Source organism: Cynara cardunculus (assembly GCF_001531365.2).
Source record: "Cynara cardunculus var. scolymus isolate 2C chromosome LG 5, CcrdV1, whole genome shotgun sequence".
In the NCBI taxonomy this organism is placed as follows: domain Eukaryota; kingdom Viridiplantae; phylum Streptophyta; class Magnoliopsida; order Asterales; family Asteraceae; genus Cynara; species Cynara cardunculus.
The window spans coordinates 25,447,715-25,460,838 of NC_037532.1; the positions used below are offsets into that span (position 1 = coordinate 25,447,715).

General features: G+C 36.0%; 1 protein-coding gene across 4 annotated transcripts; it reads right to left on the reverse strand.

Annotated features, from left to right (window-relative positions):
- Window positions 1–1,137: 1,137 nt before the first annotated feature.
- On the reverse strand, window positions 1,138–12,664 carry LOC112512069 (coatomer subunit beta-1). Of its 4 annotated transcripts, none has more exons than XM_025117866.1 (6): window positions 12,540–12,664; window positions 9,136–11,183; window positions 2,927–3,436; window positions 2,144–2,229; window positions 1,811–2,049; window positions 1,138–1,380 (listed from the first exon to the last, which is right to left on the reverse strand). In XM_025117866.1, the coding sequence occupies exons 2-5, from the start codon at window positions 11,179–11,181 to the stop codon at window positions 1,839–1,841; spliced, it is 2,853 nt and encodes a 950-aa protein (XP_024973634.1). In that variant the 5' UTR covers window positions 11,182–11,183; window positions 12,540–12,664; the 3' UTR covers window positions 1,138–1,380; window positions 1,811–1,838. The 4 variants fall into 4 exon arrangements, with proteins under 4 accessions (XP_024973634.1, XP_024973633.1, XP_024973636.1 ...); XM_025117865.1 differs by having other exon boundaries at window positions 9,136–11,186; window positions 12,540–12,647; XM_025117868.1 differs by having other exon boundaries at window positions 9,136–11,204; window positions 12,540–12,642.
- Window positions 12,665–13,124: the final 460 nt, after the last annotated feature.

Consider the following 13,124-nt stretch of genomic DNA (forward strand, 5'->3'; position numbering starts at 1 on the left):
GAAAATATTGTAAACAATTTGTTACGTAATTAACACTAAGATCTTTCTATATTTCATATCTATACAAAAGTACCATAGTTGTTTCATCCAATTTTATTTGTTCCTAGTGATTATCCGCTCTCTTCACAAGCAAAAACAAAAACGATAAGAGAACACGAAAGAGGTAAAATCACATGTGATTTTACACTAGAATCATGTGTAAAATCACATATGACCCACGCGATTTTCACGACGACCGAGGCCGGAGGCCAAGTCGCTCACTCACCCCTTGCGTAACATGTTTTGTAATCACGTGTGATTTCACTATAAAATCGCATGATTTGATTTTTTTACTTTGACCATACTCCCGCATCATTCTCGTATGAACCTACTTCTTTATATATAGATCTTTTTTTTGTGTGTGTGTATATATATATATATATATATATATATATATTCAAATGAGAACAACAAAAATATTACAAACCTATAAGAACCGATATAAAAATATTTTCTACATTCATCAAAGACTATGATTTTAACTATTATTTCACATATATGTGTTCATATGATGAAAAAATCAATGTGAATTTTTTTTTTTTTTTTGGTTCACTTGGTGAAACAGAGAATTCATGAAGAAAAAAAAAAGTTTCACAACATAAAACAAATGCATATAAAATTTTCACACTATGAAACACATATGTAAAACCAATATCTTAAATTCTGACATTTGATGAAAAAAATCATACAAAAAAAGTAATTTTTAGCAAATTCTCATGGGCCTATAACTTTTTTTTATTCTAATTTGATTTAACCCATATATACATACATATATATATACACATACATACACACATATATATAGGGTAAGGGTTTTTCGTGAGACCCGTAAGACCAATTTATGTTTATTGATCAACTTTATAAGCTAATTATCTAATAGTCTAAAGTTGTATGATGGCAATTTTGTGATTATTGAGAAGTCTCGTGATAATTTTGTGATTATGAATGTTCATATCGTAGATATAAATCCAAGGGTTGAAAATTGGTCTTACGGGACTCACGAAAAACCCTTGGTCTCACATGATGCCAAGTCTATATATGTATATATATAATGGCACCAATTATGAGGTTTGATAAGAAACACCAATAAGGTGGGACGAGAGTGAAGAAACAACTAATTATATGAGAAGTAAAAGAATACAAGCTTCTTACATCAACAAAATATACCAAATACCATATTAAAATTTGTGTAACCCTACAACTTACACACATTCTGTCCATCCATCTATTATATAATCCCAACCACAAGAAGTAGCCATCAACCTCATCATCTAAACAAACTCCAAATCCAAAAATACTCCCTCTCTTATTCTTCTCTATATTCTCCATCAATCTCCACACCTGTACAACCACAATCAACATGAAAAAGGATAAAATTGGGGAACCACCCCAATGTATTATATGCATAAATCACTTGTTACCCCTTTCCCTATTCCTCCAATCAAATTTCAACATGTGTAAAGCTAGGGGCTAATACATAACTGTAGGGAGGTGCCCATATAAAGTAAATGGTAGAGGGGGCGAGAGAAAAGATGACATGTCGACGTTTTATTGGAGGGACATGGAAGGAATAGGAAACGGGTAACAGGAGATTTTTTTTGGGTCGGGGAGGGGTAAGAGCCCTATGTATCCCTGGCCTCTACCTCAAGAAGTTACGCGGTTGTTTCCGTAAACACCCCCAACTTGTGAAAAAGTGTGTGAAAGAGAAATGCATATAAGATAAACTGAGATGAAAATACAAGTTTCGACAATTTAGATGTTGTAGCTTTACCAATCCAATTGAATTGAATGGATGAAGATCAGGCAGCACCTCCTCCCTTCTGCTTAAGAGTGATTTTGTCCCCCAAACTTAGAGCAATCCCCTGTGTTTTGCTCCTGATACGAATATATCCGCTTAGCTTACCATCTCCTTGCTTCTCGATGCTCAAATTCACCAAAGCATCTTCTCCAAACACACTCTTTGCATATAAGTTGGCTGCCAAAAACCCACAATCGCCTTCCAATGCCGACCTAAATATTCAACACAACATCACTACAAACACCTTTTCTTTTGAAATTATACAAAGAAAACACTATTACTGGTTGGTAACCATAAATTACTTACGGTGCAGTTAGGCACTTCATGTTGGTGGATTTGATAATATGATCGAGAAATTCTTTCTCATCTTGAATTACGGTGTTCACAGCAACCTGATATTTGGTACATTAAATAAGTAATCAGAACATCTATCTAGGGACAAAAGATACCATTAACTTTAGAATTAAAAAGATGACAATATTAACACATTAATACAGTGAGCTTGATAAATAAAAATGCTCATGCCATCTTTTTACATGAATAGCATAATTGAATTTTTCGTGTTCACAAAAATATCAAAAAAATTAGTTCTCACAAAAAGATGTATCACGTCAAATGTCACAAAAATTGCAAACAGGAAATTCAATCAACTGTCGAGATTTTACTGAACCAGATGAATCACAGAAAGTCATATCACTCTACCATGAAAAAACCATCTATGAGGTGATAATTTTTATGTTAATAACTTGCAAAATATACAAAATATAATTTGATCACAACCCAAATTAAACGTGACCATGAATCTCAATTACCAAGCTTTGCCAAAGTGATTCTTGATGGTCCATATTGGTGACCGTCCATCACCGATTTCAAATTCTCGCTATTAGGTTATATGTATTTTATTTCAAAAGAAAATTATACAATGGAAGAAAAAAATTGTGCTTTTTTCAGAAATTAATAAAGAGTTAAAATGGTACTTGCACTTTAAACACCCAATCATATGCACAATGAACTAAACATGAATAATTTGACCCACAAGCCAGAAAATAAAAACAATTGAAAAAATTAGAAATTAAAGAGAAGTGATACCTTGTTTTCCCATTCAAACTCAGCCCACATGGTTCTAAAGGCTGCATCACTACAGACTGCTGGAGAGATGTAATCCATAATGTCAATATGAATGTCATTGAGAACGATAACAGTACGTTCTAGCACATTTGAGGTTTCATAAACGATGTTTCCAAATATGACTCCAGTCTCGGTTGATGACACCTTAATGTTTGCTTTTATCTGCTTGCTTGATTCAGGAGCAAGGGTATAGTTCTGAGGACGCTCTACAAGTTTAAGGTCGCCCATTGTTGCCAATTCCAAGCAAAGATTCTGGAGAGTTTCCTTGGTTCGGTTGATAACCGTTACATCAAGCACAATATCATAGTGATTAACAGTAACATATGCTTCAGCATAAACTGGGTCACTAAATCCAGTGAGTTGAAGAATACGATTCAGTTTATTGGCAGCATCTCCTTCCTTAATAAATTCTCCAGTGGCACGTTTTAGATCATCTTGGACCTGATCCTCCAACTCCAGCTGGCTCATGCCCTGGAAAGTTGACAACATCGATTATAAAACAGATGATATATACTTCAGCTACACCTAAGACTGATTAAAATGTGTCAAATATACATTAACCATATTCACAAAAGAAGTATTATCACTTAATAGTTAAAAAAGAAGGAACTTTGAAATCTAATAACTTGAATCTGTTTACTATTTTTTTTTAAATGGTATATGCTGATGCTATCAAATCTGTACTTGAATTTGCAATATAGGCCCCACGTGCATATTCACATAACAAAGTGAATAATATCAAGAAGCCTGAACAAGACCTAAAATAACGGGTTTCAGCAGTTCATAACAGCTTCTCATTTCAAACGCATCAACTAGGTCCCTCATTAGTAATAGAGCGAAGATATGATGATTTCATACGAAATAATTTAACCCAATTGTAATTTAGACAAGGATCATGTGAGAATAGGAGTTAAGGTGAGAAGCATAAGAAGGGATCTGGACCCTTGATCACTTGTAATCTCACCCCCACCCTATGAATTGCTCTTCTCAAGGGAATTGACCTGGTGCATCTCATCAGGGTTGATCTTCAATTAGGATTGATCCAAGGGTGGAGATCCCTTCTTACCCTTCTCACTAAACTTCCATTCTCACCCTATGCTGTCAAAATCGCGATATATCGCCGATATATCGGCGATATATCGGATATCGCTCGAAAAAAAAAAATCGGTCATGAAAAATCGGCCAAAATATCGCCAACGATATTATCGGCGATATTTGGCGATATTTGGCGATATTTGGCGATATTTTGAGCGATATTTTAGTGAAAAATCGGTCCGATATTCCGATTTTTACAAGGGTTAAAATTTGGGCTTTTTTTTATTCCATGGGCCTTATTTTTTGGGCTGCTTAGTAAATTAGGTCTAAATCTAAATCTAAACTTAGTTCAGACTTCTTCTCTCGGTCTCTCTAAACTTAGTAAATTAGGTCTAAATCTAAATCTAAACTTAGTTCAGACTTCTTCTCTCGGTCTCTCTAAACTTAGTAAATTAGGTCTAAACTTAATTCTATATATATATAATATATAGAATTATATTATATATATATATATAATTCTAAGAAATATTATGTTAACCGATATTTCCGATATATCACCGATATATCACCGATATAACCGATATATCGAATATCGGTCCTGACCGATATTTCGTATTCTGACCGATATAACAGCATAGTTCTCACCGGAACCCGACCCTTGTAATTTATATATAAAGTTATAACACAAACTTGTATCTCAGAATAGGTCTTCATTGTTGAAATCTTTTTTTTTTTTAAGGAATTGGTGAGTCGTCCAGTAACAAGTAAGAATAGGAAATTTTATTCGTCAGATTCATCATTAACACCAGTACACAACAGATAATGTAGCTGCAGTTGTTAAGCAAAATGAGGGACTTGACAGTGCCTTTTAAATGTAAGAGAGGTCATCCCAGCAAGAAAGACGATCACTTTTAACACTTTTTCAGTAAGAAAATTCAACTGGAATCCAAGCAGCACACCAACATGTTACTCCATGTGGACATGAATCACTGTTAAGATAGCAACTGCAACATAGTAGGTGCACTAGGTGCAAGCCTAGGCACAAAGCTAAGACATGCCTAGGTGTTGGCGCTGCCTAGAGGCCAGGGGTGACTTCAATATAGCATGTATATTGGTGGCTGTGGCATAAGACACAGAACAAGACAGGCATGCCAGCTGAAGCCCAACTTGCAGATTGCTTTGCATGTAAGAATCTATTTACCAAAATAAGTGGAGGGAAAATCCAAGTGAAAAGGAGAAACTTATGGCATATACAGTAATTCATCACATATAAATATAAACCTCCAGTTGAAATCAATCTAAAGTACTTATAATAGAGTCCTCCATACTTATTTTATGAGTTAGCCTGCAACACCGACCTCCCTGTCCCGGAGTTCCAGGTCACCGACTGATATACAAGCCACAATTAGATACCAACATAAGGCGTTCTACTCAATATACTCATACCTGGAGGGATGCAGGACAACCATCTTACCTGGATGTTGTTTCAGGATTCAAGAGAAAGAAAAAAGCCTAAAAAAAGCTGGTCTCAATGTTTCTTATCTGGATGCAAACCATTACGTAAAGAGGAAAAGCTTCTTGGAGGTAGAAACTAGAAAGTGAACAGTTCATACAGTGTTCATTGCAAGAATCCCAGAGATTATGGAAATGATTTTGAGGAATTTTTAGATGAAGATTTGCTATTTTAGGATATGAAACAGTGGAACAAGCAAAAGAAGCGATAATGAGCCTGAATGATGATTAAAAGACAAAGGATAAAAATGAAAAAGTAGGTCAAGAAAATGCAGGGTTTAAAAAAGGAGATGCAAGGATCCATGGTGATGGTCAATGGGTTTGGTATTAACAGTGAATGGTTTAGAAGCAAGTGCTGAAGGCAAGGTATCATCAAGTTGGGCGGTAATATGGTATGGGGAAGTTTCAGAAAGATGGTGATGTGTAGTACACATGAGGATGACTATGTTCTTATGGGAACCACTAGTTTAACAGAATTCAAGTAACAGGGGAAATTATAGTCAAAGAAAAAGGTATATGGTTAAGGTCCCAGAGAACACTCCAAAAAAACAATGCAATATGGTGATACGGTTAGGATAAAACTGGAGGCGGATAGTCAGGAAAGAGGAAAATAACCCAGTGGAATAACGACATCGCCAGCAGAGCAGAAGTGGTCAATGGAATCAAACACAAAGAAACAAGAGGAAAGGATCTGAACATAGCAAATTAGGAAGATCAAACAATCTTTTTGCTGCTAATAATTGGGCTTCCCTTCACCAAAAGATGCAAAAGATTGGACAAACCAGCAAAAATGTAGGCCCTAGGCAGGAAGTTTGTAATGATGATACAAGAAATCCAAGAAATAGAAATCATGAGGAAGGAGAATTTCAAGATTCAGTTCAACAAGACGACAATGATAGTTTTTACAGAACACAGGGATGGTGAAGTTAATGGATAAATGTCAGGACATGCAAATGAAGAATGATTTGAGGTGTTGCATAAAGAAAATGTATATTTTCATGCCTCAGTGGGAAATGTTAGGATGCCATTGCCAGAGACTTCGGATAGAGATAAAAAAAAAGTTGGGGATCATCTGGAAGATGTAGGAAAAATATGAAATTGCAAAATAGAACAATGACTATAAAAGTGATAAAAATTCTAGAATAACAGATTCATTTTGTCTCGGTTTGTTTGGTTTCGTACAGTTTGTTCAGTTTCAATAAATAAAAAGCTGCCCATCTCATATGAAAAGAAAAAAAAATACTTCTAGAACAGTAAATCATCTTTTGCCTCCAAGAGTAATCTATTATCGTCAAATTTTAAATGACTATATTTCTGAAATATGGGAGCCCCACCAAGCTCAAAGTCATCAAAAATTGACCTACATATATAATGCTTGAGGTTTTTATTCAATCAGATTTTACAATATAATTATTAACTTATACTTGACCACAATTCATAAATCTGGTAAAGACATTTGATTTTCCTCTTTCTTCACCATTTTCTAGTTTTAATAAAGGGGTTGGTTTACACTGCAGCTTCTTGTGAATATTGACATTATATTGGAAAAGCATTTTTGGGTCACCACTATTATTGTCAAATTTCTAATTAACTAAGCCACTAACCTATCGCTTCACTCAGGTGTGCTCTACAGATGAAGATTGAACCAAGCCTCCATTGGGCATTGTATATGGGTGCTCCTAGCGTCTTTAGCAACTATGGCATGTACTTTCACCAAAACTAATGTTGCTACAAATACAATTCAGCCATTTATAGGACACTCGAATAAACTCATGCCTGCTGCTACATAGCTGAAGAGACCAAGCATAATTTCCTCTGACATCAGTAGTTTTGCCTTTCTCTAATATGCAAAGGGGAATTTCCTGTACGGTTCTCATTGTCATTATAACAATTTTAATCTTGCATATTTCACCCTTCCTGTTCTGGAGAGAGAAGCAATATGGTCAGCAATCAACTCACTGCTAGAACTCTGAGTCAAGTTCAGACCAGTTGGTTGAATAGTATCAAATAGCTAAACATGGCTATTGAAACTATAAAAGAAAGTTAATCTAAAGGAAAACATGTGTGTTAGTTGCTAGCCTACACAAAAAGTTTTAGACACCTAACTTAGAGATCTAGTTTTATAATAAAAATCAAGTTATTCAGCAACTGCTCCAGGTTAGCACAGTAAGTTATAAAGCCTCTAGCTCATCATCTTTGGTATATTGGCTATCTTATGAAAAAGAAGCTTACATACAGAAACAATCACTGAATTGATCATGAAGTCCTTAATCCAGTTAACTTCTAACAGTTCCATTCTGTTAGGGAACCAAAGCCACTGAGTTTAAAACTGAACTTCAAGCATCTACACTCTTAAGCAGTTCTGTGACACAGGATATTCAAGTGATGATGCTAAATAGCAAGATGAATTCAAAGAAACTTCATCATTTCAAAATAAAAGGACATCTCATGGAAACTTAAACAGAAATGGAAGTAGTAACAACAGAGCAACTATTCATATTTGTGTATCCGATAAAATATTTAATTAAAAGTGTCTGTAGCATGTTGATTCTACCAATTTCATGCAAACTCCAATAGGACTTGATACTAATGAGTTTTGGAAAATTCTTTGCAGATACATATTTTAAGTTTGAAACATGGTCATTGAAAAGAAATAGGTTAAAAGGAAACTTTTTATTTCAGAAAGACCAAGAAGCTTCTATAAGCACATATCAAAAGGTGTTGTTGCAATTTCCATGCGACAGAAATAACACACTATCAACAGACACAAACATTTATAAAATACTAAAAGAATATGTTATAGACAACACAGATTATCTGCCTTCCAACCAAAAAGGCGTCTTAACTGTTGCCACAGGCTTTTTGAAAGTCCATCATTACTCGCAAAGATTTTCTACATCAGTAATCCTTTCATATAAATGTAAAAGTTCACTCAAAAGATCCTCCAGAAGCTCCAACCACCCGAACCATCACATAGTGAAACATGGATCCTATTCATAAGGGTACAGACAACAGACTAAATTCACTATTTTCAATCTTTAAACCAAACACGTCCTGATGTCTTATACCCCAATCCAGTCAATAGAGAAAAGCTTAAAAACATTATCTAAGATGATAGAATCTATATGGAGCTCCTCATCTGTCATGTTTCATATGGGGTATTATCCCAGGAAAGTACCGAATGCACTTAATAATCACACAATAAAGAGCACAATCATTTCATACACAATGCCCTTCGCTCTTACAAATTGAAGCAGGTGTGTTAACATGCATTTTTCTGAATCAGTGGAACATGGAACTTCCTTAACAGAATAAGACTCGAGCATAAGTTCAACAACAAACTTGAAAACTCATACATGACTTCCATAATCATGGTTACTTCTATACCAAGCTATTGATGAGTGAGTATCATAACCACGCAACTGAAGGGACTTCTGCATGCATACATACAAATGATATATGTTTGTGATTAAATAGAATGAATTAATGACGTTGAAAATTAATAGAATATGAAGAGAAAAAAACTGTGACTTCATGAATGATAATTGCTAGCATGTGTTCATATCTTAAAAAAAGCAACCACCACAGAACAGACAAACAGTGAATGACAAAGCTAATATTACCTTCCTGCTCTTCAGATGATAGAAGTCAATGAGATCATCAGGTTGTGCATGTGAGACCTGGGCCTTGGCTTTCAGTTCCTCTGTTTCCCGCATCTGCTTATCCGCAAGCATTTGGACAAAACTTTCACGGCAAGACTGCAGCCATATTTTTTTGATCTCTTCACCTGGATTACATAGCAACCTTATGCAAAGGACAATTCTATCGTAAGAGTCATTGTCAATCGGGTGTGGAAGAAATGAAGATTGCCCAAGTTGTAGCATTGACACAATAATTAGCAACACTTGAGTTGATGCTTTATTAACTTCACTTTTTGATGGTTGAACCTCTGCCAAACGCAAGACAAGCTTTGTCAATGTGCAGGCTACAACTGCCCCAAGGAAGAAATCACCTGTTAGAAGAAGGGATCTCAAATTTCCCGAAGTCAAAGTTCCCTGGACCACCGTAGGAGGGGAGAAAGCAGTTTCAGAAGCTGCACTCTGAGTTGCATAAGTGCCATCAGCAAGAATAGCCGGCCTCTTAGATGAAACAGTTATTGAGTTCACTTGCTGAGACTTCTTTGAAGAATCATTGGTGTCCCCCTCTTCTGAAGCCAAGTAAAATGGCAGGTCCCCAAGGCACTGCTTTATAGCTGCAATTCCACTCTCAACTTCTGAGAGAGAAAGGCAGTACTCGCTAATGATCCAAAGAGCACAGGAACAAACTCGTGCAGATCGTATCTGGTAAAAGGTGTCCAATAGCCTTGTTATGATTGAAACCCTCAACTTAGGATTCGTTTCGATTATTTCTCTCACAAAAACAGCTACATCCATTGCTGAAGCAACATTACTGTCACCTAAGAAATCCATCAACAGATGTACGACCGTGCTTGCTACTTCAGGGAACTTGATAGCACAGGAATGGATCGCTTGGATAAGCATTTGGCGGTACTCCCCATCTTTTTCCAATTCGCCACTTTGAGTTTTTACCACTTCCTTTTTCAAAGTAAGAACAACTTCATTGATGTTTCGAGGAGTGATCAAATCAAGAACAATATCAAGTGTTTTCCTCCGAATATCATGATTAGGGCTTGAGAGTGCCCTGAGCACATCCATTATCATATCAACCATGATTTCCCTGTGAGCAGATTTGAGTTCATTCAAACGATCCAGAACAATGAGCTTCACATTGTTGTCACTCTGAGAGAGGAGGAGTTGGCAATAGGTATTGGCTGCTGCCCTAATAGCAGTAGGAGCAGATGACAATGCCACAAGTGTGCCAGCACATTCATAAATAACCGCAGCAGAAGGCACGTTCAATAAGGATATAATGATTTTAATGTACTTCCCTTTCTCCCCTTTGTTTGCTCTGCATACTTTACGGATCAGCTCCAACACAACCATCTGCAGCAGTTCTCCCCATTCAGACACTCTATCCACATGGGTCAAAAGGTAATTAACTGCTCGATCCTGTGCACATGTAAAAAGCATAAGAAATGCATTTCTCTTTGCCGATTGATCCGCTTCTGTTGAGAGGACCTTCTCTATCATCTCCGGAGCATCAACTAGAAGCTGCTCCCCTTGGGGAAGCTTGTAAATGGCCATCACAGCAAGTATTGCATTCCTCCTTATAAATGGATGTCGATGCTCCAAATTAGCCAGTATAGACGGGATCAAGGGCTCAATTATCTCCGTCTCATTGAGACGACAAAGAAACCTCAAAGTCACACCACGAATGTACTCATTGGGGTGCTGGAGATTGTTTCTCAAATTTTGGCAGATTAAAATCATTTCAGGCAAGATCTTTCCTTTTGAGTCTGTTTTGTCGATGATTTCTAGATAAAGAAGCAGTAGTTTCTGAACAGTGTGATCCTCCGAAGGAAGAACATATCGGACAATTGTGATAAACAGTTGTGGCAGTGTTTCCCCATTCAGCAAAAGCATAACTGCTTTTTTCATGGCATCAATCTTTGCAGCATCATCATTTCCTTCAAGAGCCTCCTTGATCTCATTGGCAAGTGCAGGTGTTCCTTTGTCAAAGTGAATTAGTAGAGAACACGTTTTCTCCATGCCTTCTGAAACAAATGACCAAACTATTAATAGTTAGAACTAAAGTTGACGTTTCTTTTCCTTCTTTTATCTATTGAGTACACAATTTATTTAACCTAATGATACTTGGCCCACCTTGACAATTTGAGTACATAATGTATTTAACCAAATGAATCATGGTCCACCTAGAGAATTAGAGAGATCTCTTCAAAAACACAACAAATTCCAAAGCCTTCTTCCAGACATCTTCCCAGTTTTTTAAAAGTTAACAAGTTGGTTAGTAGTTGTGTCTTGTATTTTAAATTAAAAATCTCTAGGATAACTTTTTATGCTTCTAAAGCCAGGCAACTTTTTGGTAACATGTAAAATCATCACATTTTGGAATATTTGTAACTTGGATAATAAAATAACCACTATACTTTTTATCTCTGGTGCAGAAACAACTTTATTAGAAAAATTCTAAAAGAAATTCTCATAAAACTCTTGACCTGTTTTCCACCTTTTCAAACCTAATGTAATCTTATATCAGAAATTCGAAATTTAGAGACAGATCTATTAACAGATAACAGCATATTCAAGACCATAATCAGTGCTACATGTGACCCAAAACATATCATTAGGACATATTGAATGGGATCTAAAATTTATCAATCATATCGCATAGGGTCGGAGCTCTCTTTACAGGATTATACCCCTGTTGTCTAGTCTAACTGATTGGAATTTCCTAGGAATAACCTAGAGATCCTAAGTTCAAATACCTCAATTAATTTGCCCATGAAGCACGTCAATGGTGGGCATCCATTTCCCAGGTCTTTCAAAAAGCCATTGCAACATAATATTTAGATTATCCATGGGTAATATTACAAAATTACAAGCGTGGCCCAATGATACCAACCCCACCCAAGTCATCTTCAGATCGAGGGACATACAGCGGTTGGGTTCAGACCGAGTACATAACGAAATCAAAAATTCAATTGAACATATATTAGATCTGCCATGCTGTTCCATCAGGAAGTCTTGTAATACAACAAATTCAGAACGAGGATGATTTTACAACGAAGAACAAGCAACGATTAGCGATTGCAAAGCTGTATAACAAGGTTGTCAAACTGAACTAATAAATTAAGGATACATCATTTCTCTAGAAGATTCGAGCAACAGATTCACAAATGTATAAACAAAATTACGAAACGGCAACAAAACAGTCAAGTTAATTTTGACAAAATCGAGCTCAAACCACCCTGATCACAAAGAAATGCCATTTCCAACAAATCTCAATATACTTAGGCATTTTTGGATGAGAATGAGAGTGTCACCTGAAGTGTAAATAAGCTAGGGCTTGAGTAACCGTACAAAAGATGGGGATTATCGGAGTTTACCTTCGGGCGGTCGCTGCAGAGAAGTTTGACGAGATCTGGTGGTGGTGATGGATCGAGAAAACGAGAGAGATCAGATCTCGTCGGAGGAAGGAAAGAATGCTACTAAAAGAAAGTCCCAAAATTTTATATCAAAAACCCTGGTTATTATTCCCTTCCATGTTCACAAATAAAACAGGTAACTAAGTTTTACTTGAGGGGATAAGTCGTCATAAAATGAAATCAAGGGGCTATTTGGTTCTTTTTGTTTAAATTGTCTATAGTTATTGAGTTCATTTGAGAAATGTTAAATATTTTAGAAGTAAAGAAGTGATCATATTCCCTCATTTGATTAATATTTACGGCTTTTATCGTTAAGCACCGGATAATTTACCGTGTAGGTATACGAAAGATGGAGAAGCAGTCTTGTAACTTCTATAAATAAGCTGCAAACAGGTTCATATGTGAATCACTTAATTAGTTCACATGTGAATCACATATGTTCATATGTGAATCACTTAATTAATTCGTACATGAATTACACGGGTTCACATATGGATATATAGTTCATACGTGAATTACACGGGTTTACATATGAACTTGTTTGAC

Coding starts and splice junctions, on each gene's coding strand:
- LOC112512069 (XM_025117866.1), bottom strand. CDS start 11,181: ATGGAGAAAACGTGTTCTCTACTAATTCACTTTGACAAAGGAACACCT. Junction 3,437..9,135: donor ATCATCTGAAGAGCAGGAAG/GTAATATTAGCT, acceptor TCAACTTTCCAG/GGCATGAGCCAGCTGGAGTT. Junction 2,050..2,143: donor ATGAAGTGCCTAACTGCACC/GTAAGTAATTTA, acceptor TTGAATATTTAG/GTCGGCATTGGAAGGCGATT.